Below are 21193 nucleotides of genomic sequence, written 5' to 3' on the forward strand. Positions count from 1 at the left end.
TGACGGTAGCCTGGTGTGGGTCGATTTCTCACTAATACTTCATCTTTTCTGCGCGGGCGTCGAATTACCTGGCCCAGCTTGACGCAACAAATCCTTGAAAGTCTCCGAAACTGTACAACCGACAACGGTCTAGCCCAGCAAAGAATGGATGCCATGTGTGTTGGTGGACCAGACGGGGCAGCCATTAGGAGGACGTCCCACGGTATCACAACCACAGCCCTATTATATGGCCACACGGCACCAAGTGAAGTTGGCATTTTGTCAGCTAAGCCCACTGTCTGGCGACTTGAGATATGTTCTATTGGTTAGTCAATCCGGTGAACGCGTGACCAACCCAATCTTGTTCCGGAGCACTTGTAATTAAGCCAGCATCGAAGCATGCAGTCTCTCCCTCTTCTTTCGGCCGAAATTAACGCTACCGGAACACCAAGAAATAGTAACGCCTCCGTAGACATGAGCAACTACAACCACTTGTTTGTTGCCCTCTCGAGGGGGAAAAGAAAGAGGCGAGCAAGCGATGAGCGAATCTCGGGCCCGGCCTCGTGGTTAAGCCGCCTGGCCCCGAATGGTCGATCAAGCATGCCGTACGAGTCCCAGCAAAACCTTGTGACAGGTTCTCCAACACACCGCCATTTCAGATTAGGATTGGAACTTCTTTTGGCTCGACAAAAGGAAAAAAAAAAAAGAAAAAACAATCACTTCCTTACACGAAAGGCGTCAAAATCAGGGGGAAGGGCTTTGTCGCCCGCAGGGCACGCTAATTAATGATTAATTATGTCATGGCCTTGACATAACGGCTTTACCAGTCAGAAGACACCAAAGGCCAGCCACTAGGTGCAGGTCGCCGACATGTTTACGCATTCGGTGGGGGAGGTGAGCAGCGGAAGCACATTCCGAGTGAGGTTGTGTAACATTATTACGTCCCCGAACGTGCTACTTGCGGCCCGATGGAACTCCTGATGTGCTGTTACCGAGTTCTCCCCGCCGAGGAGAGGAGAGTTCGCAGATATGGAAGCCAATTTGTCAAAAGGTCCAGGGGGGCTCAAGTTGCCTGCCCCCCATGTCCGACAAATTAATTACTATTACTACTGGTTCAATATCGAGGCCCAGCCAGGTCCGTAGGAATGAACACAGCATGACTGTCACGTCTCGCCCCTGCGAGCACGTAGGGCGCCGAAGGATGCCAGGTTCCCCCCCCCCCCCTTCCTCTTCGACGGCAACTCTCACAAGACCTCCGATGACTGCACAGCTGGCTGCCGGGGTTAGCATGTGCTTCCGACGCGTCGTTGCTCTACTACGCACGTAAATTTCAAGTCTTAGTGTTGTCTGCAAAAATGTCGTGCTATTACACTGAAGTGGACGCGAAGGCGAGATCGTGGGTAGCGGCCTTAATGACAGCAACTACCTTCCCTCCTTCTCTCTTCGTCTTTTCTCTTCTCAAGGGACATGGGCAGAGAAGCCTTTATTGATGGCGGCCTCATGGGATATGCTATGAGAGCCATGACAAATGTAGCAGCTTTCTTGTGGGAATCAGGTGGTTGCCGGGAAGGGGGTCGGGATGGCCTCATGAACATTGTCTCGATGTTTTGCTCAATGCCTCGGATGCCGCTTCTATCACCAAGGTCAACGAGGTCGGCTCACCCATCTTATTAGGTAGGTAAGTAACCATCCCACGTCGACAAACTCAACGGCACCATTCCTCTTTCCCCTCCCCTATCTGCCTCCATAGATCCCCTGTTCGGCTAGCGTGGCGGTCGACGTCTTGTCCTAGAGTGCGTATGTTTCCGAAGTAGCTGTCATGTCTGGCAGCGACGTAGTAATTATCTGATTTCGTAAGGAGAGCCTGGGTAATTAGAGATGATACGAAGAGTTCCTAAGCTTAATAACAGAAGGCAGCGGCGCGGCAGTAGACCGAGACTGACGCTATCTTCTTCATCAACACAGAACATGACGGTTACCCATGAGGTAATTAGGGCGTCGAGGACACGGATAAGTGGACGTGAAGAGGCAAATACGAAATCTGTTTACAAACAAGAACCGCGTAGACTTTGTTTGGCCCTTGGCTGTTGTGCACGCTCATGGATCGGGCCTCATCACTCCCCTCCATCCCCCCCCTTCTCCCCCCGGGCCCGCAGGCCAACGCCCGGTCCTGTCGCGCCGCCGAGCGGGAAGTCCGGCCCTGGCACGTGCGGCGCTCCGATCCGGCCCACAATTGCCCACCGACCCAGCCAATCGTGCGGGGCAGGTGCCGTGTTGCATTTTGCGCGAAGGAATCAGCTAGCGGAGTTCTTGCGCTCAAAAAAAACTTTAATGCGCTTATTTTAATGCAGACCCGAGTCGATTGGCAGCGCGTCTTCTGGGTCTGAGACAGAGCACACCTGAAGAGTGTATCTCTTCGGCCGGCCGTGCCAGCCAGGACCAAGGACAGAGGCCGCCCAACATTGCAAGAATGCACGGGAATCACAGGGTATTGCGTAGTATGGATGTACAGTATGTACATATATTACATCCTTACAGTGGATTGGCGTTCTTGGTAGTTATTTGCCATACGAGCTCCGGAGGAGCTGTCCACCAATGGCAAGGGCGCTTTCCCATTGTGCGGCTACGGAGTACACTAGTGCTTAACTAAACACCTAGGCCCCACGCCTGGATATTTGGGCTGGCCCGAGGCTTGGCGCCTGGTACGAGGTCCCCTGCTCGCCTGATTCTGGGCGCGGGCCGCTTTCGTGGCCTTGACTGGGTCTTTTTGGAGGTCTCACTCAGATTACCACCCAAAAAACGCTTGCACGAGATCGGGTCTTGTGCCGGCCTGGCGCCCGCCAACTTTCATTCCGCGAGCATTTTCCCACATTTGCGTCACTTTCCTTCCGCTCGTTTGGTCTCGCCTTTTAATCCACATCTAACTAGCTCTGTCTCTGTCGGCGTCGTACTCCCTTCCCCAAGATTCCTTAACATTTAAGTGATCTTAAGGTATTATTATTAGCGCCGCCTAGGAGCCCCTTACACTCGCTCATTTCGGAGTTTCGATTACGAATGCCTAGAAGCCACTGCTTTCTCCAACTGCGCCGAACCCAGTTTTAACTAACGGCAATCCCGGCTCTTCCACCGACTTCATCGCATCCCGCAAGATTTGCACTTGGACAAAGAGAACAAAGAGACTGACGGGGATCCAAGCAAACGACGCCGTGTTTCTAAATCACGCCGCGGCAGGGATAGGATCAAGACACGGATCATAAAGGGAGGCCAAACGACTCGGACCTGAACAACGACGCATCCCGCCTCTTGTTACGGAGCGGAGAGAAGGGAGGAAAGAGAAGGTGTTCAATTCCACAGACGTTGCGCGCTTCCGACGAAGGGCTGGCTGCCATTGGTTTAGCACTTTCTTTGTCCAGACCCCAATCCGACCGATCGATCTTGTGGCTGTCGCTTGCCGCCCGATCATTACCATTTAGGTCCTCAGTTGGCTCGACTGTCGGTCGACTTGATCTTTGAACACTCGACTCACCCACCACCCCGGTGATATAACCCCGCATCAACTTGTAGCTCGCAGCTGCGATTACCGCTGCGCCGCCCGAGCGTCCCTGCGTCATGGGTCTGTACACACATACCCCATCGTTGCAACCTGCATCGTCCTGCCTTCGGGGCTGTCTCTTACGGCGGAGGAACGTCTCGCTGATTTGATGCACCGCAGAGACCACATTTATCCCGCCGGCACCGACATTACCGGCCTGCGTGTCGAGCTGCGGCGTTTTATACGATGTGAACGGCGCCTGCGTACCGCCGGCCGCGCCAACGGCAGAGCCAAGCGTCTACGAGAGCTGTTTTTGCAACGATCCGAGACTCGCCGCCTTCAAGACCAGTGCGAATGGAGTATGCGACGCGGCTTGCCCGAACCCCGCCGACCTGACGAGCATCCAAGGCTGGTTTACAAGTTTTTGCAACAATGCCGATGACGGAAATACGGCGCCCACGGCGTCGGCATCGTCACGGCCAGCAAAGAACAGCGGTGGTCAGACTTGGTATGGCGCGCCCCTCGTCCCTTTGCTCGGAGACTACGCCACCAGCGTGGCCGAGTCTGTTGATTATTTGATGGCCGCCGACCCTCCATTCCCCCCCGGCCGCGCTCTTTCCAGCACGACGGGACCGAGTGTACTGACCGCCCGTGCTTTTTCTAGGCTTGAGGGCCACTACCAGTGGATTATCTTCCTCGTCATCATGGTCGTCGCGATCGTCGGCATCTGGGTGGGCGCCTGCGTCTGGCGCCGTCGCTACCTTCGCAAGAAGGACAGAGCTTATGCGCTTAACACGAACCTCGCGCACACCACCGGATCCGGGAGAGTCGTGCCCAACGCGGGAAGTAGCGCCGGATCGGTCCATGTCCCCGGGGCAGGCTTCTTTGACCCGGCTCCAATCAGCTCTGCGGCTGTCTACGGCGAGAAGCCGAAGAAGAAGAAGTGGACTCTCAAAAAGCGCACCTAGGGGAAGGCTCTCAACGGAACACAGCACGTCCGACACGGAAAAAACGAGCTCCTACCACATTCCGATAGATCCCGTTTATTTGTCCTTTCTGTTCCTGTTTGGTGGCGTGGGGCGGGGAGGGGCGAGGGCAAGTCGACAGTGCCCATTTGTCCCTCTTCTCCTTGGAACGCAGTTCCTCATCCAAGGCTCCTCCCGTGCTACCACGGTTACGTTACGTTTACAGACTTTGTTGTAATCTGCTTGGAGTACCTTCTTGTTTTTATTATTATCAAATTCTTTCCACAACAATGTGGATTGGAGGGCAGCGTTTCAAGGGAAAGGGCCGGAGGGAAGGGCGTTCGAACAAATGGCATGATGGACAAGGCACAGGGCGTTGAGGATCAGGCGTTGGGAACATCCCCGCGGACATGCGTCATCTCTTTTTTTTTTTTTTTTTTTTTTTCCTTTTTACGTATCCTCCTCCGACTCTGTTATTCTCCCCAGCCAACCGGACAGGGATGAACGAGGGCGGCAGGCGATGGGCATGTTTACCTCAGTCCTTACTCCGAAATATCTTGATTGTTCCCTGCATTCTCCATTGCAAGAAACATCGCCTACTTCCCGTCTTCTCGATGGCGTCCGGTGGACCACAACAACAGCGACGTTCTTCAAAGGTGAGTGAATACCGTCAGAGACGGCAGTTTGGGGTGACGAAAGCCGAGATTGCGGCTCACGACAGTTAATCAATCATCAATCCCCTTGTGGTGTAGTTGGCTATCACGTTCGGCTGTAAAGGAATTTATTGATACCGAAAGGTCACCGGCTCGATTCCGGTCGAGGGGACTTGAATTTTTTTTCCCTTTTTCTTTCCGAATTCTCCCTCCAAGGTTTCATTTATACCCAGCCGACAATCTCATCCGCCAGAGCTCCTGTTATTTACTCTGGAAGCTGACGTGGTCTACCTCGCCGCTGTTGGCGGCAATTTCGGTACCCAAGCGAACACGAGGAACTTGCAACTTGGGGTATATATCTTTGACTCGGCCACACGACATCACTTGCATAGCACTCCTAGCTACGCACGGAGTTGACGTATATAATATAGCCAAGAGAAAAACAAAACCATGTTTCAGCTCCTTTGTATGCATGCATGCACATCATCATGTCTCGCGATCATGCCCCTTATTACACAAAATTTGCCAGTGTCGCTCGCGGTACGTTGTCATCATCAACAGAGAAAAAGAAAAAAGACCCACGCCTCAGACACCCAAACCTGAATCCATCTATTATTACTCCGTACAAGGTGACCTAATTCTCATATCCAAATTCCCGTCTCACCTCAGGAGGCAGCGCCTTGCCCTCTACTTTCGCCTGCTCCTCGGCAGCATCCATGTACAGATCAATCAGACAGCCCGCAGACCAAGCCTGGGTAGGGCACTGTTGTACGTGCGGAAATCTCTTGGTCAGCGAACCGTTCACACAAAGATTCTCAACAGTGCCAATAAGGGAAGTTTAAGAGAAGAAATCAAATATTGGGAGGAAAAAAAAAAGGAAACAAGATGGAGGGTAAAAACTCACCGAATCAGGACACTCCTCGCCGCCCTTCTGCGTCAGCTCGGTCAAGCCGGCCCAGGGGCTGCGCCTGACCATGTCCTTGCACTCCTTGAGTCGCCGGGTGACCTGCTGGAACGCCTCGGTCCGGCCCTCGGCGTCGTCCTTGGGGCGCCGCATCAGGTCGAACTTGAGCAGGGCGCGCAGGAAAAAGCCGGTCGGCCACAGCCACTCGGGGCCCTGGTGGTAGTTGCGGCCCTTGCTGGTGGCGAAGTCGTCGCTGTCCTCGCTGTTGTGGTAGTACGGCCGGTAGTTGAGGTCGCTCGGGTCCAGCGTGGCCATGCCGATGGGGCCGCGCAGGACCTTGTCTGCGATGCAGAGGGCGTGCATCGCGTGCGACGGGTCGAAGAGCTCCGGGGCGACCGTCATGGCGATGGGGAAGTTGCAGCGCAGCTGGTAGTCCTCGTATTCCCTGCCCGAGCGGTAGAGGTCCTTGTAGATGCCGCGGCGGTGGACGATGGAAGGATTGACGTCGTAGTCGGGGTCGGACGAGGGGGAGACGGGGACGAAGAAGCAGCGCTCAAAGTTGGCCTTGATAAGGTCGGCCCAGGAGCGGAAGGAGATCTCGGAGCCGTCGGCCCTGCGGACGGAGGACTGCTCGTACTTGCCCTGCTCGTTCAAGGTTGCGACCCAGTTGAGAGCGCTGTACAGAAGACCGATGATCTCGACAGCGGCACCGTCACGCGGGGTCCCGGGTACGCCCTTGGAGCCCGCGCGCTCGCTCTCGCCCATCTTGTCCATCCAGGTGCCGCAATTGTGCTGGTTGCCGCCAAAGACGAAGCCGTTGCTCCAGTCTACCTTGATCTCCTGGTTGAACCCTTCGTCCTTCATCTGCATGTCGAGGCCGGGGCCGGCGTTTGCTTCGCGGAATCTCATCCCCTCGGCGTGGCGCTGGAAGATCTCCTGAATGATCTCGCGGATTGTACTCTCCTTGCTGTACGCCCGGGGATCGTCGACCGAGAACCACGTGTCGTCATACGGCAGGAACCGTCTCTTAACCTTCTCATCAAGCAGCGACAAGCCATCGGGGGCAAGGCGGGTGTAATCCTGGATGCACTGCAGAAAGAACCAAACCGAGTCGCGCGAGTTGTAGCGCGGGTTGTTGCCACTGCCGAGCAAGTTGGGGATCATGCCGTGCTTGAGCACGCTGGCAAAGGCACGGATATGTTCCTTTGCTTCCTCGAAACGTCCGGTGCCAAGGTACAAGCCCCGCAGAGAGATGAAGACGTCCCGGCCCCAGCAGCGCGCCCACTCGACTGCGAAGTGCGGAAGGCCGGCAGCGAGCGACGGGACAAGGCGGTCCGGATAGAGGGAGGCGGACCTGACTATGCTCGTCTGCTGCACACTGACCATGGCCAGGCTCTGCACAAACCACTGCGCGCCTCGGATGTTGCTGCTCATGAGAGAGATGCCCCTCTCAAATGCTGCCATGTAGGCCGTGCGGAGGACCAAGCCAAAGTATCGCGGAAGGAGGAAGCTGGGGACGTTACGGATCGCGTCGAACCTCTCTCTTAACCACGCTGCAGGCTTTCCCAGACGACTGTAGGCTGGTTGCTGCTGGGATGCACGCTCCAATCTGCCCACGATGTAGTCGAGCGCCCACTGTCCATCACGAAGGTTCTGGCACAGGGGGTGCGCAAGGTTGTTGTCCCTGATGATGTCTTTGAGGATGCTCCACCACCCCTGCAAGCCCGCGTAGACAAGCTTGCCATGGCCCGGGATATCGTAGACACCATCTTGCCCTTCGCTGCCGTCGCGCTCCTCCGGCTCGCACCTGTACAACAAAAAGTTCAGGTCCACCAGGTCAAGCTCCTCCATCGCTGCTTTGGCGCCTGATGTGACAAAGGTATCCAGGCCGCTGGAGTGCTCGGCAGCAGGGATCCAGGTCTCGAACAATGCGATGCTGCCGGGCGGGAACCGGTCGCGCACGGTTATGATGGTGTCATCCCCCTTGACCTCCATGCGGATACCGGGGACTGAGACGAGGCGGCTGGGAAGGCCGCGCAGATACTTCCTGTCGCTCAACACCTCCTCGACGGCCTCCTTGCTTGAGTCAACCTCGAGCATCCAGCTGCCAAGGTGCTTCGCCCTTGTGCCTGTCAGGCGGACCGGATTCAGAGCGCCGTTTCCATTGCCATATCCGGGGAACGCGGTGTGCGCAATGAGGAAGTATCCCTTCCGCGAGTCGGGTTGAACTCGGTGTACCGTGATGTATTCGTCTTCGTGATGAACGTGAGTCTCGTCGTAGCCATCCATGCCCATCAGGGCGTGGATCTGGTTGAGCAGCTTCTTGACGCCGGCAATGCCTCCCTTGCCCTCACCAACCTTGACCGGGAACTTGGACGCCTCCGATGTGTAAAGTCGGGTTTCATTGACGAGGTCGACCAGTCTGGGATAGATCTCGTCATATCCCATGACGCTCCCGGTTGTGCTGGCGCACATGCTGACCAAGGCTGCGTTGGGTAGGGTGTCGCGTGCATCCCGCTTTTGCGCAGGAACCTCGTTGTCGTGGGTACAGTCCATGAAGAGGGCTTGGATAGGCACGGGCTTGATGCGGCGTATGATCTCTCGCGTGTACTGGTAACCGTTTGCGGCGCCATCTCCGCGTTCCTTCGCGGGGCTGCGCACCTCGGCGCTCGATATCTCGTCAACTTCGAAGCTGCCAATGGGCCGGCCGCCGTGCCGATGAACCAGCCGGCTCAGCTCGCCGGTGCTCCAGGCTTGCATGGCCTCACGAATTAGCGAGCTAAGACCTAACCGCTTTACAAACACGTAGTCCATCTCCTCGGAACCGGTGAACAGCTCGGCGACGACGTAGAGGTTGGGGCGGACACGGCGGGCCTCGTCGAGAATGTGCTCGGCGACGTGAATAGGAGTCGAGTGGCAGTTGTCGATGCGAAAGCCGGCAAAATACTTGGCTAGCATCCTCGCATACTTGGTCATGTGCTCCCAGAGCCATGGGCTGTCTTCCGGACCGTCTCCGTACCTCAGCTTGGTGCAGTCACCCCAGACGATGACCTCACGACGGAGGTAGACCCGAGAGTTCGGTCCGGCGTTGTCGACCAGCGCGTTTCCGCCCCAGACCCATCCGTTATTGACCAGGACCAAGTCCTCCTTCTTATGCTTCGCCGTGACTTCGTTCCTGGGCAGCCGGGTGAAGTACGTCTCAATGAGAGGATTTTCCTGGTTGATCGGACCCAACTTCGGCCCATGCTCATCCAAGCGGACATATTTGATTCGGTTAAAGATCTGCTGAAGGGTTTCGGCCAGATCTGCGTCGTATTCCTGGTATAATGGGACGTTGACGGTGTCCAGAATCTCCACAATCTTGTTACGGACAGCCGCCTGGCCAGCGGTGGCACCGTACTCGCCTTCGTATCGTCCAAAGAGGGCGGAAAGCAGGGCAGCAGCAACGTTGGGGTCAACTGTCCTCCGGAATCGTTCTCCTAGGCGGTCCATCCCCTTGAGGCCGTGCTTCGTCAACCACGTTGCTAGTTCCTCCGACGTTGCCGAGTGAAGAACACCCGGACCGTCAGGGGGCAGGGAACCGCGGGGGAATTTGACCTCGCCAGCGACCCAAGCTTCGATCGCCGCATCGGCATCTCCGTCGACATCGATGACATAATATTCCCACAGGCGGATCTCGCCAATGACCTCCTTTTTGATGGCTTCCATGATTTTGAGGAGATCGTCCAGAGACTTCAGATCCGTTGGCAGTCCCAGCTGTTCCAACTTGGAGCCCAGTTCCAGCAGTTTCGTGTCGAGGAGATATGCCGATTCCAGCCACGGGGCCGTCGTCAAGTTGTAGCCGGCTTCTGGGTGTTCCTGTAGCCAAGGGCTGTTGTTTGCGGTGTGATTAAGGACAATGTCCGTTAGGCTGAGCAGGGAGTAGTTCTTCTCCAGATTTTCGACCATCTTCTCAACGTCCGTTTCACCCTCGGGGAAACAGGCCGGGTCCCACCCAAGCTGGTCATACAGGCTGTAGGGCGAATTCGAAGCACCCCTCACCTGGAGGGGAGTGAAATGAACCATGTTGTAGCCTCGGTCGCTGATTCCCCTCAGATGGCGCTCCCAGTCCTGTGGGTACTTGCCCATGAACTTGCTGATGAGCGAGAAAACGGACAGCGCGGGGAGGGGGAGTGGCTGGCCGTCCAGCGTCAACCGCGGGGCAACGTCGATGTAGTACCATGGCGTTGTCTTGGTCTGGGGCTTCGAACCGCGGCCGGATCTTGTCAGATTGTCGGCTAGATCGGGCAGCTCGGCGTAGGTTGTGTAGAATGCGTAAACGCCCGCTTCGTAGATTGGGATTGAGATCTCGATCGTGCGATTGAAGTCGGGAACGAGCCTGTTTCCGACGCGTTAGCATCCCGCCACATGGAATCCCGGCCAAAATGGGGAACATTTCGCGAGGAGGCGCCTTACTTGAACTCCCGAAACCTATCGCGGCGGAACTCGGCGCCCTTCTCGGGGATGTTGACCCACAGGCTGCCATGGCGGCAGATGCTCGAAGTGCCCTCGATTGCGAAACGGATGGTGATGGGATCGTTGTTCTTGGGCGCTAGGTAGATATACTCGCCGGCGACCTGGGGTGAGCCATCGTCGTTGAGCGACAGAAGGTAGACCTCGTTGGAAACCATGGTTTTCGGAACCATATTGCTGGAGGGGAAGTGGGAGCTCGGGAGATCCCAAGCTACTACTACTAAATATGGCAACTAAAGCCAAATCTTGGGTCGATCGCCCCGCGCGTCAGGTCTCAACGGTGCCGCCGATCGGATCCCAGGCACCAAATCAGACACAGGCACAGAGCAAGAGACCTGATGAGCCTCGACATTAGGAACTCGGGGGACTCGAGATCTAAGTAAGCGCGACGCGGCTTGTGCGGGCTGACAGAGCAAGTGGCGGAGCGTCAAGGATGGCGTCCAAGGTTTTTTGGGGAACCTACGCAGCAGACAAGGCCGTAGCGGGAGCAATAAAAGCCGGGAACCATGCAGATGCAGCAACCTAGCTCGAAAGCGCCAGCACGGCCCTAGAAATATCGTGCTATAACATCGAAGAAACGGGGCACTGTTGCCCGACGCCGCCTACAGAAACCCACGGCTTTGCCCGGCGAAGGCGCAGATTGCGAGTGCTGCCCTCGTTGCAGCGCCTAAATTGGAAGTTTTGGGTCGACTTGGCGGGGCCTGTTGGCCCGGAGCGAACACTCCCCAAGGGAAGGGGCACAGACAGTGAAAAGCGGCGCTGCCCAGCGATTCTGTTGGTTTCAACTTTGCCAACGTGAATCAAGGATCCCATTGCCGTTGGAATCTGACCATTCCCTCATGTTTCCTCCAGGTTGCTCCTGGCGGGGGACGATTGCTGCATCTCCTTTCAATATGCAGCTGATCGAACGATTGTCTGATATGCCCCACGTTCGGCCACACTTTGCGCTATCTATCTGCCTAGATACAATGATCTGGCCAATGTTTTTTTTTTTTTTTATGGGCATAACGCTCCTGGGGCCTACTGTACAAGCTCGATACTCGCATAGGTATGCACATACAAACATACCAAGCCTTGGTGCGAGACATTGCGGCTACAGCAAGGATCTCGCGGTGCTCTCTTCTCTTCAGTATCGATATTCTTCGATTCGGGCGTGTCCCCGCCCCCACTTGGCAGTATGTTCAATGACATCAGTGCACTCTGCGAAATGCTGCGCTTTTGCACACCTGCGCTTTCGGCTGGCCCAGACCGTTGGACCCGCAAGCGAAAATGGCAATGCCTATGAAGATCTCTTCCTCTGGGTTCTGCGCCCCCCGATTCGGAAAGAAAAAATTGTTTCAAGAGGCAACCAGGTCAACAACACCACTTTGATCACACAACGATCAAAGCCCACTCAGCTTGCATTGCTCTGGCACCTCATTACATCCTCAATAAAATATTGTGTCTTGTTGCGATGATGTGATAACATGATGGTTGGGAACCCCATCAATCCTATTTCTGGTTACCTAGATGACTGGTCCGAGTGCTCAAAAGGGATTGACATGCTCGACCGCAGATATCCGTACTGCGTACCGAGTATTCCGCACGGATACCAGGAGAGCGAGAATCGGGAAGGTTCCGAACCAAGATGCCGCGGGATGCTACGCTGGGGCATCGACCGGGGCATTCAAGAAGTACACTACGGAGTAGCTGAACTGTCCCCCCTCGGCCAGCCCGCTAATGGAACCGCAAGAGGATGTGTACACTATACTAGAGTACATGGCAAGTCCAAAGTGCGGCGCGGGCAAACGTGATGGTGGTTTATTATCATCTTTGGCTGATCCACGGCCTCGGTGGGACGGCGAGAGCGACGGGTTTTGGCCGAGGTGGGCGGGTTCGTCAACGGCCTTGGCGCTGAACGACTGAAGGCGGTCAATGTTTTCTGCCGCCCCTTGCGTCATGGCTCGCAGAATGGGCCAACGGAATTTCGTACCAGGAGGAAAATTTCCTTGTTTGGCGGAAAACCGCCGGGAGGGGGTCGTCTGATGAACCACGAGGCGATGCACCCAGAAGGCTGCACAGGTAGAGCGTTTTTGCCTACATAGCTGTGTTCAGTTTTCTTGAGTTTGCTGTGTAAGGGTCCAGGATGGTACGGGGCGGGCTTTTGCGGCCGCCCCTACTGCCCACATACCAGAGCAGCGGTGCAATTTTGTCGGCGTTTTCCTGCGACCCATCGTCCCTCCCCAGCGTCAGACACCGGTCACCGCCTGCCTTTTTTTCTACGCCCAACGTGACCCATTTCCACCACAGGCCTACCCACTTAAGAGGCTGCACGTTCCGACTGCCCAAGCCCAAACCTTGTCAGCCAAGTCGGTTCTTCATATGCCAAGCGTCTCACCGTCCCAATCTTTCTTCCTGCTCTCGTCCGAAGTCTTTGCCGGCAATCCGTGGCCGCTCTCTCAAACAGACAAACTCGGCTCCCGCTCTCATTCCCCCTCGCAGCATCCGTCTGTTATCGCACACAGCAAAAATGGCACGATCCACAGACTCTGCCCCGCGCAAGCACAAGGTGACGGTTATTGGGTCCGGCAATTGGGGCACGACGGTCGCGAAGCTCGTGGCCGAGAACACTCGGGAGCATCCTGATGTCTTCGAGGAAGACGTCCAGATGTGGGTGTACGAGGAGAATGTCACAATCCCCGCGGATTCGCCCCACCGCGCTGCTGCGGGCGACCAGCCCCTGAAGCTCACCGAGGTGATCAACAAATACCACGAGAACGTCAAGTACCTCCCCAAGGTTCCGCTGCCACCCAATGTCGTCGCCAACCCGTCGCTTCTCGACGCCGTCAGGGACTCTTCCATTCTTATCTTCAACCTCCCGCACGAGTTCATCGGCAACATTTGCAAGCAAATCAAGGGTCATATCCTCCCCTTTGCCCGGGGAATCAGCTGCATCAAGGGGGTAACAGTGACGGAGGACAAGGTCGAGCTGATTTGCGAGTATATTGGCGAGACGCTGGGTATTTACTGCGGCGCCCTGAGCGGGGCCAACATTGCCAATGAGATCGCCAACGAGCTATGGTGCGAGACGACCATCGCATACAACGTACCACCGTGCGACTCGCGGGGCGAGAACGGCGAGAGCGGCGTCAATGGAGAGCACTATCGTGACGCGCGCGGTGCAATCAGCAAAACGCAGCTCGCTCCCGTACCTCAGGAGTACCCGCCAGTGGACCATGACGTGCTCCACAAGCTCTTTAACCGGCCTTATTTTACCGTCTCCATGGTGTCGGACGTGGTTGGTGTCTCGCTCGCCGGTGCGCTCAAGAACATCGTTGCGCTCGCCTGCGGCTTCATTGAAGGTCACGGTTGGAACATGACGGCTAAGACGGCCGTTATGCGCCGTGGCATGCTGGAGACGATTCAGTTCTGCCAAGAATTCTTCCCCGAGACGGTCGACGAGATGACGTTCTGGGAGAGCGCCGGCTGGAGCGACATGATTGTGAGCTGCACCTCGGCACGCAACTGGCGCTACTCCAAGATGGCCGTGGAGCGCGGCGTCTCGCTACAGGAAATCGAGCGGACTGAGCTCAACGGCCAAAAGCTGCAGGGTATCTCGACGACGAAGGAGGTCATGAGCTTCTTGAAGGCTCGTGGCGTACAGGATAAATATCCGCTGTTCAAGGCGGTTGAGGGGATCGTGGATGGGACGTTCGAGGTCAAGGAAATTCCCGTACTGTTCAGGCAACAGTAAAAAAAAAGCGACTTTTTGTGGGCAGGAGGCGCATGGTCAAGCGCCACAGACAGCGGATTGCATCCCACAGGGGACCAGCGTTCCATAACTTGATACTCTAATCAGATCTTAGAATGGTGTAGCCCATGGGGAAACTACCCAAGCCGGAAGACCCCTCGGTGAAACAGATTTTTTGGACACCACGTATCATCACCCTTCCCACTAGCAATGCTCCAGCGTCGGGATTCAGGGGTGCGTTGAGCGTCATTGATACCCTTCCAGGAAGGGTGTCTTTTCCTCGTCTGAAACCTCCATCTTCCCCCTCAGCTCGTTTACAAGGCTCTTCCTCCTCCTCCTCCACTTGGTTCCCGGCTCAGCCAGCACCCCGTCCTTGTTTTCTGGCTCCATGGTCCTCTCCCCGTCCCCAAACACACTCTTCCCGACGCAGTCGTAACTCATCCAGACCAGATTCACAACCACCGTTGTCGCCGCTACCACCCACGCCGGCGACCGCCCGCGCTCGTCAGCGAGCTTCCGCCCCGCGATCATGAGCAGGAGCAGCAGGGGAGCCCAGAAGCCCAGGAAGAGCACATGGCCCCACTGCTGCCGCCGCGTGGTGCGCCTGTAGGGCTGCAGCGCGCCGAGGTACGCCTGGTAGTCGTGCGGGAGGTCGTGCTCGCGCGCCCCGTCGACCAAGAGCTTGAGGTACCGCGCGGACGGCTGCGCGTAGCCGGGGTCCGGCCGCTGGACGGGGGTCAGCAGGGAGGAGAGCCAGGTCGGACGGCGGGGGCTACGCGTGTCAGCTTTGTCGCTGTCGTTGTTGTTGTTGGTTTTGTTGTTGTTCTTTTTATCTTTGCCATTGTCATCGTCGTTGTTGCTGTTGTCGTCGTCGTCGTTGGGAAGGCGAGGCGCGTAGAGGGTGTGCGCGAGGAAGGGCTTAGGCGGGTCGGGAATGGCGGGCTTCTCGGGCACACGCACGCTCGGGGGTAGGACGAAGCACGGGACGAGGATGTCGTGGTAGCCGGCGCCGCCGCCCTCGGTAGCGACAATCTTGGCGTAGTCGTCGTTTGTGACTTCGTAGACGACGCCGTACAAGCCTTTGTTCCAGACCGGCTTGTTCCAGACCGGCGAGCGTCGATCATCGGCAGCATCGTCGTCATCTCGCGCGCTGGGCGGAAACCTGGCCGTCTTTCCGGGCAGTTTCCGGATCGCCGTGTTGGCAAAGCACGGCTCGCGGTAGGGCAGGCCCGGGAGGTCAAACACCAGCTCGAGCGACGGCGCTGCGACGTTGACCTGGCTCAAGGGGCGGATGCCGCGCATGCCGAGAAACGTCTCGGCGGACATGTTGGAGCCATAGGCAAGGTAGAGAACCGTCTTGGGCTTGACGGGCGCATTCTGATTGAATGATTCCGCGGGAATCGGATCGCTGGGGAACGGCGTGGGCGCAGCGTCGGGTTCCGAAAGTCGTGCGGCAGGCGTGCGAGGAATAGATGAGATTGGAGGGTATTTTGGGAGCCCTGATTTGGGGCGGGCAGTGTCATCTTGGGAATCGTTGATCCCTGTCTGCTCCAAGGCACGCCGAGGGGATGGATCAATTGAGCCCATGGTGTGACGTCAGGGCTGCACGACCTCGGATCTGCACGGGCAGGCTACTTGTCTTACTTCGTTGGTAGCTCTACGGAACAAGGTTGATGTCGCAATTTCAAGAGGAAATGGCAACATCTACAGATGGGTGTGACTTTTTATATGGGGTCCTTTTGGGGGCCACAATCGCTATCCCCGGCATCTCGGATCAGCAAATGCGACCTCGGATCCACGATTCCATAAAATCCTCCGTTGTTGGGCCGACTCCGAGACGGAGACGGCAGGACGGCTCTGCAAGCAGGAGCTATTGTTCCATTGACGACATCAATCTCGTGGAAGCCGAGAGCACTTATTTTTATTTTTTAACAACAGCAATTTGAGAAGCATATTTGGGGTTCACGCCAATAACTATCTGCTCGCACATCGGGTCTTGACGGTAATGGCATATCCATGACCAGTTGGCCGCCGGAACACGAGCTTGTCTCTCACCCTCCGTCCCAGTTCCACCTAAGCGACAGGCGGATGAACGCAACAAGGAGCCACTAGTAACAATGCACCTATTCTCACTGATACTCCGGTGTCCCTTTCTGTGCCTTCATCTATGTCTCATCTGTGGGTCGTAATGAAGTCTTGGCCACGCAAGGTTTCGAGTAATAACATCGCGAGATCTCGACTGCCAAGCCTCCCAACTCAATATCCGTTGCCTGAGCCTTGTAATTATATGACTAATGGGCTGCTATTTTCTATTACGAACGCACCTGAAACTGAAGATTCCGTTTCACAAGGAGGGAGTTTTGAAAGGAATCACGCCTTGCCGCTTTGATGTAATTATGTCGGGATCACACAGGTAGAAGCAGGCAAGTGGGCACTGGCCCGCCCCTTCCTTTCTGGTTTGGTTAAAGAGCCCTCTCTCATGATTGCATGGCAGGCAACCGTGTGCCAAGGGGCGGAGAGGTTGTTCTGAGCTCCTCGCTATCCTCTCCTCAACCTCTCAAGTTCGGACACTCCCATCGTTCAGAGAGCAAATTGCAAATTGAAGTGTTGAGCAGAATCAGTTAACTTTTTCACGTTTTGTCTAACACACTGCATAATTATCTGTTCAAATTCACCTGAAACACTTCATGCATCCAGGATGGACTACGTACGCCATTCATCCCAACCCGCTACCATCGACCTTATCCGTGCCGACTTGGCAGAGATATGGTCCATCGATGGATCTGAATCTGCCAGCCCGGAAAGGACGCCGTCGGTGCCTGGGATCAGCGACATGCTTGATCTTGAATACATTCCAACTCCAGGACCCCGTCCTTCGAAAAGGAGGAAGAAAGACCCTCTTCCTGATCTTCTCGCTGACGTTTTGAACCTCTCGCCCTGTCAGAACGGGGAAGAACAAGCCACCAACAAGTCGCTAGAACAACCACAAGACAAAAAAAGCTCGATTCATTATGAACGTCCCACTCAGTGTGGTCGAGTTGCAGCTCCTGCGAACATACCGTCTGATTCCATCAGCGGTCCAGAAAGTCCAGCGAACTCGAGTGAGTGTTGTTTAAATACCCGGCTTGAACCTGATTCTCCCATTCCGCAGCCAGCAACCAAGAGAAGCAAGCATAAGCACTCAGTACCATCGACTACAGTTGAGGAACTTCCATCAAACCATCCGGTTTCAAAACCGAACCGGCGACGCCAGCGAGATGGCAAATCAGCACCCGCCCCAACCGCCAGAAAGGGAGCAGAAGAGGCATCCAGGGAAGTTCAGCCATACCAAGCATCCACCAATCTCGTTCAGACCAAGACAATCCCCAAGGAAGAACGAGATCGAAACGATCTATTTGATTTGAGCGACGCCACAGACACGGACTCGGAGTGGAGACCGAAGAAGCGACAAGCTAAGCAATCATTGCCCAAGAAACCTCGGGCGCCTGCCCGGAACAGATCCCGCCGTGCGGCCAAATCAGAGGATTCACCAACCCTGCCTACGAGAAAACTTGTTCATGTCCCAAAGGAGCCGGCCCGCGACACCTCTGAAGAACAGAAGATGGATCACAAGCCAATACATGTTGACGGCGTAGGGCTTGCAGGTCAAGATGCTTCGGAAGTAAATGAGGTCAGCCGCCAGAACGCCAAAGACGGTCCTTTGGGCACACCCATGGTCGATTCCATGTCAATGTTTGACAGGCACGATGCTTCAAAGAATTACGTTCTTGCGAATCCCGCGAAGCAACCGACCACCTCACCGCACAGAAGTGATCCACCGAGCGAGGATCTCAGGGGCCGAGTTCCCCGAACTTCAGAACCTTTCGATGTCATAGCTTTATCCAGCCAAAGCCCAACCACGGAGTATGTGGTCACGGCTCCGACGTCGCCGATGTTCGTGGAGCGAAGCCACGAGCATATGGCTGCAGAAGGAGTCGCAGGTGTTTCTCTTTCTGACAAGCGGTCGGGTCCAAACCAGGAAACACCAGCGCTGAGTGCGATAGAACGCAGCAGTCCCAGCAGAATAACTCCGCCTTCGACTCAACCGCGTGCCCAAGGACATGACGGTGAGATCAAGCGAAGGCACACAGAGCATCACTTGCCTTCCAGAATCATAGATGCATTTCTCTCGGATGACCAACAACAAGCGAAATCATCGCCATCGACCGTGCTAGAACCAGAGTTCTGTTCTAAACAATCTCTGAGTCCAGAGGAGGCTTGGAAACAAGCGGTGGAAGATGGATCCCCGCCTGCAATTCTGCATCGAATCATAACTGTAAGCGCAATCTTTTTCTGCTATTCCACGACAGACATTGACAGTATACAGTTGCTACATCGTTCCTTGAAGCCTAGGGAAGAAGTCGTTCGCGACATTGCTACCGATTATCAGAAGAATGCCATAAGCTTGCTCGAAACGTTGAGCGCACGCCATGAGGAAGAGAAAGCGAAGGCTGCGGCTGCCCTGCGGAAGGCATCTCGCTCAGCTTTCTCAATCTGCTCGAGTGCAAAACAGGATATCGTGGTTCTTGTCAATACGCTTCGAGGGATGAACGTTACTCAAACAGCGGAAACAATCCGACGGCCGGGACTCGCACAGAAACTAGATGCCCTTTCTCGGTTGTGTCAGGCTGAATTGAGCAATTCCACCCAAGACGCGCCGACGGAAAATGACGCCTCAGGCGCGTCGGAAAACAACCTCAATAGTCTTACGGAGACCTATCGACGCAGACTTGTGGAAGCAGTTCGACGGCCAGATGCGCTGGCTTCTGGAGCCTCAGACGTCGTCCGTTCGCAAGTCGACGATTTTATGAAAAGGTGCCTTCTCGCCGACGAGGTCAAGGAGGTTCATTGTACAAAAGGAAAACAGGCGGGCACCTCTGTTAAGAATGCTGACGACGCTCTAGAGGCATTCTTGGAGGGCATCATTGGCACGTTGCAGGAGAGTAAGGGCCGAACTGTCTGCAACCAGCCAGCTACTAAGGACCTTGTTGCCATCGACTCTGATACTTCGGACTTGAATGTTCTAGCGTAATGGGGACAACTTGCTAGCCATCCGCAAAGGAGGAAGGGTGGAATTGGGGTTAGACAGAAGACCGATGTCACTTTCAACACAGCGCGGCGAATATTTGCACGGCGGCAGAGGTAGCACAGTTTGCTGAGGAGAGACATCCGGTATCATATGTGGTGATTAACAGGAGGTAATCAGCTTCTATCAAACAAATGCCCCACACAATGTAATTATCAGGTATATTGCTGTGGTTCGATAGAGAACCAAGCATACCACCCCCGAGGGGTTTGATTCGACTTTCACGACACACCTAAGTGCTGTGCGACTACGAAGTACAATAATTATTCCTATGCCATTGACTAGCAAGATAGAAAAGCAACGAATATCGACTCTTAGGAGTGTGATGGCATCTCATATTGCCATGAGATCAGTTCACAACCTTCTGCTCCAGATTGCCTCCTAGAACAGATGCAGAAGGGGTCAAGCATCAAACCATATCCACCCACATCCTCATTAATACTTCGGCGAGCACCGTTGGGCGAGGCCCATCCTTAACTCCAAGCAAAGTCCATGCAGGTTCCATTCAATCTCCCAGGCAAAAAAAAAGAAAAAAAAAAGCCCTGCAGAGAAAATTTCCAGAGCAATAATTAATGAAATTGCCAGATTACATTTAATTACCATTACCACCTGCTGCACATCCAGGACCATTACCGGGATTAAGACAGCCCGAATCAAAAGAAAGGCCCACCGAGCCACCAGAACAGCTGTCGAAAGTAGAAAGTCTGGTTGTCCGGGTCACAGGGGTCACAGATGATGGGCGACGGGCTCAGACGAAGCGTGGAGGCTCTGGTGACGGCGCCATGGTTGGTGATCCGCTTCTTGTTCGTGGTTCTGTCCGCGACGTTAGCCGATTCGGCCGCCTTGCCAGTTGCTGCCGCCACTCTTTCCTCTGCCGTGCATCCCCTAGCAGTGTCTTTCTTTAACGGGGTATCTCCGGGGATCTCCGAACAGAGAGCGTTATCCGGTGTCTGCGTGCCGATGCCGGCTGCGGGCGGGGTGGCAGCGGCGGAGGCGGTTATCACTCCGTCAGACTTGGCTCGTGTCATCCGAATCTTCCGCGCCTCGGTCCTGTTGCTCTCGTTATTGAGCGGTAAGATGGCCTTGTCGTATCGGGCGGCAGCGGCGAGTCCGACGCGGGAGGCGATGTAGAGTGACGCGGACGTGGAAAGGGGAGATCGCGGGATGGTGCCGTCGAGGTTGAGATAAGGCAAGAGGGCACGATGATATGCGGGATCACGAGCTGTATTAGAGGTGAGCCTGGTGCCAGTTTTGCGTAGAACGTCCGAGGTATTCCTGGCAAGATGTCAGTCCCGCGCTGCTCCTCTCCGGAATGATTTTAAGCTTGCTCAGATCAGATGCTTGATGTATTTTTTTTTTTTTTTTTGTTGGGGGGGGGGAAGAAAGGTTGGAGGTTGGGGCAATTCACAAGAGGATCCCAATTTCTCCGGTTCGTGTTCACTTACTGGGCGCTGCCCTTGCTGCCATCCATGCATATGCCCATGTCAGACATTGTTGAACTCGGGGTCCTAGACGCTTGGAAGAGGACATGTCTGGTGTTGGGTTGCTTGCTAACACCGCGAGTTAGCCTTGTACACATGGATCTTGTCCTTTGCGAATTATCTTTGAGAGTAAGAATTCATGGTGCTCGTAACCGAAGCACCATATGGGTGTTTCAGTGCCCTAAAGCATCAGAAAAAAAAACAACTCGCAAGGTTGTCCAGCTGTATCGGTGGGCAGAGGACTGGGGGAAAGGTCGATCCTGGAAAGTCAGGATCAATGGAACAGGATGCGAAGCGCAAATAATTAAACAG

At 55.3% G+C, this 21193-nt stretch overlaps 4 protein-coding genes and 1 non-coding gene across 5 annotated transcripts; 4 read left to right on the forward strand and 1 right to left on the reverse strand.

The window, feature by feature from the left end:
- Positions 1 to 3274: 3274 nt before the first annotated feature.
- MYCTH_2295600 (uncharacterized protein) lies at positions 3275 to 4683 on the forward strand. The gene is made up of 3 exons (XM_003658991.1): positions 3275 to 3592; positions 3692 to 4019; positions 4176 to 4683. The coding sequence occupies exons 1-3, from the start codon at positions 3589 to 3591 to the stop codon at positions 4477 to 4479; spliced, it is 636 nt and encodes a 211-aa protein (XP_003659039.1). The 5' UTR covers positions 3275 to 3588; the 3' UTR covers positions 4480 to 4683.
- A 530-nt stretch (positions 4684 to 5213) lies between these two features.
- On the forward strand, positions 5214 to 5301 carry MYCTH_t4. The gene has a single exon. It is a non-coding gene; the product is annotated as a tRNA-Tyr (tRNA).
- Positions 5302 to 5683: 382 nt separating this feature from the next.
- On the reverse strand, positions 5684 to 11050 carry MYCTH_2295601 (glycoside hydrolase family 13 protein). The gene is made up of 3 exons (XM_003658992.1): positions 10489 to 11050; positions 6034 to 10411; positions 5684 to 5892 (listed from the first exon to the last, which is right to left on the reverse strand). The coding sequence occupies exons 1-3, from the start codon at positions 10701 to 10703 to the stop codon at positions 5764 to 5766; spliced, it is 4722 nt and encodes a 1573-aa protein (XP_003659040.1). The 5' UTR covers positions 10704 to 11050; the 3' UTR covers positions 5684 to 5763.
- A 1858-nt stretch (positions 11051 to 12908) lies between these two features.
- MYCTH_2313529 (uncharacterized protein) lies at positions 12909 to 15412 on the forward strand. Its single transcript, XM_003658993.1, has one exon. The coding sequence runs from the start codon at positions 13055 to 13057 to the stop codon at positions 14276 to 14278; it is 1224 nt and encodes a 407-aa protein (XP_003659041.1). The 5' UTR covers positions 12909 to 13054; the 3' UTR covers positions 14279 to 15412.
- Positions 15413 to 16554: 1142 nt separating this feature from the next.
- Positions 16555 to 19659, forward strand: MYCTH_2295606 (uncharacterized protein). The gene is made up of 2 exons (XM_003658994.1): positions 16555 to 18590; positions 18642 to 19659. The coding sequence occupies exons 1-2, from the start codon at positions 17877 to 17879 to the stop codon at positions 19344 to 19346; spliced, it is 1419 nt and encodes a 472-aa protein (XP_003659042.1). The 5' UTR covers positions 16555 to 17876; the 3' UTR covers positions 19347 to 19659.
- Positions 19660 to 21193: the final 1534 nt, after the last annotated feature.

The sequence above is a fragment of the Thermothelomyces thermophilus genome, chromosome 1, assembly GCF_000226095.1.
Source record: "Thermothelomyces thermophilus ATCC 42464 chromosome 1, complete sequence".
Classification (NCBI taxonomy): domain Eukaryota; kingdom Fungi; phylum Ascomycota; class Sordariomycetes; order Sordariales; family Chaetomiaceae; genus Thermothelomyces; species Thermothelomyces thermophilus.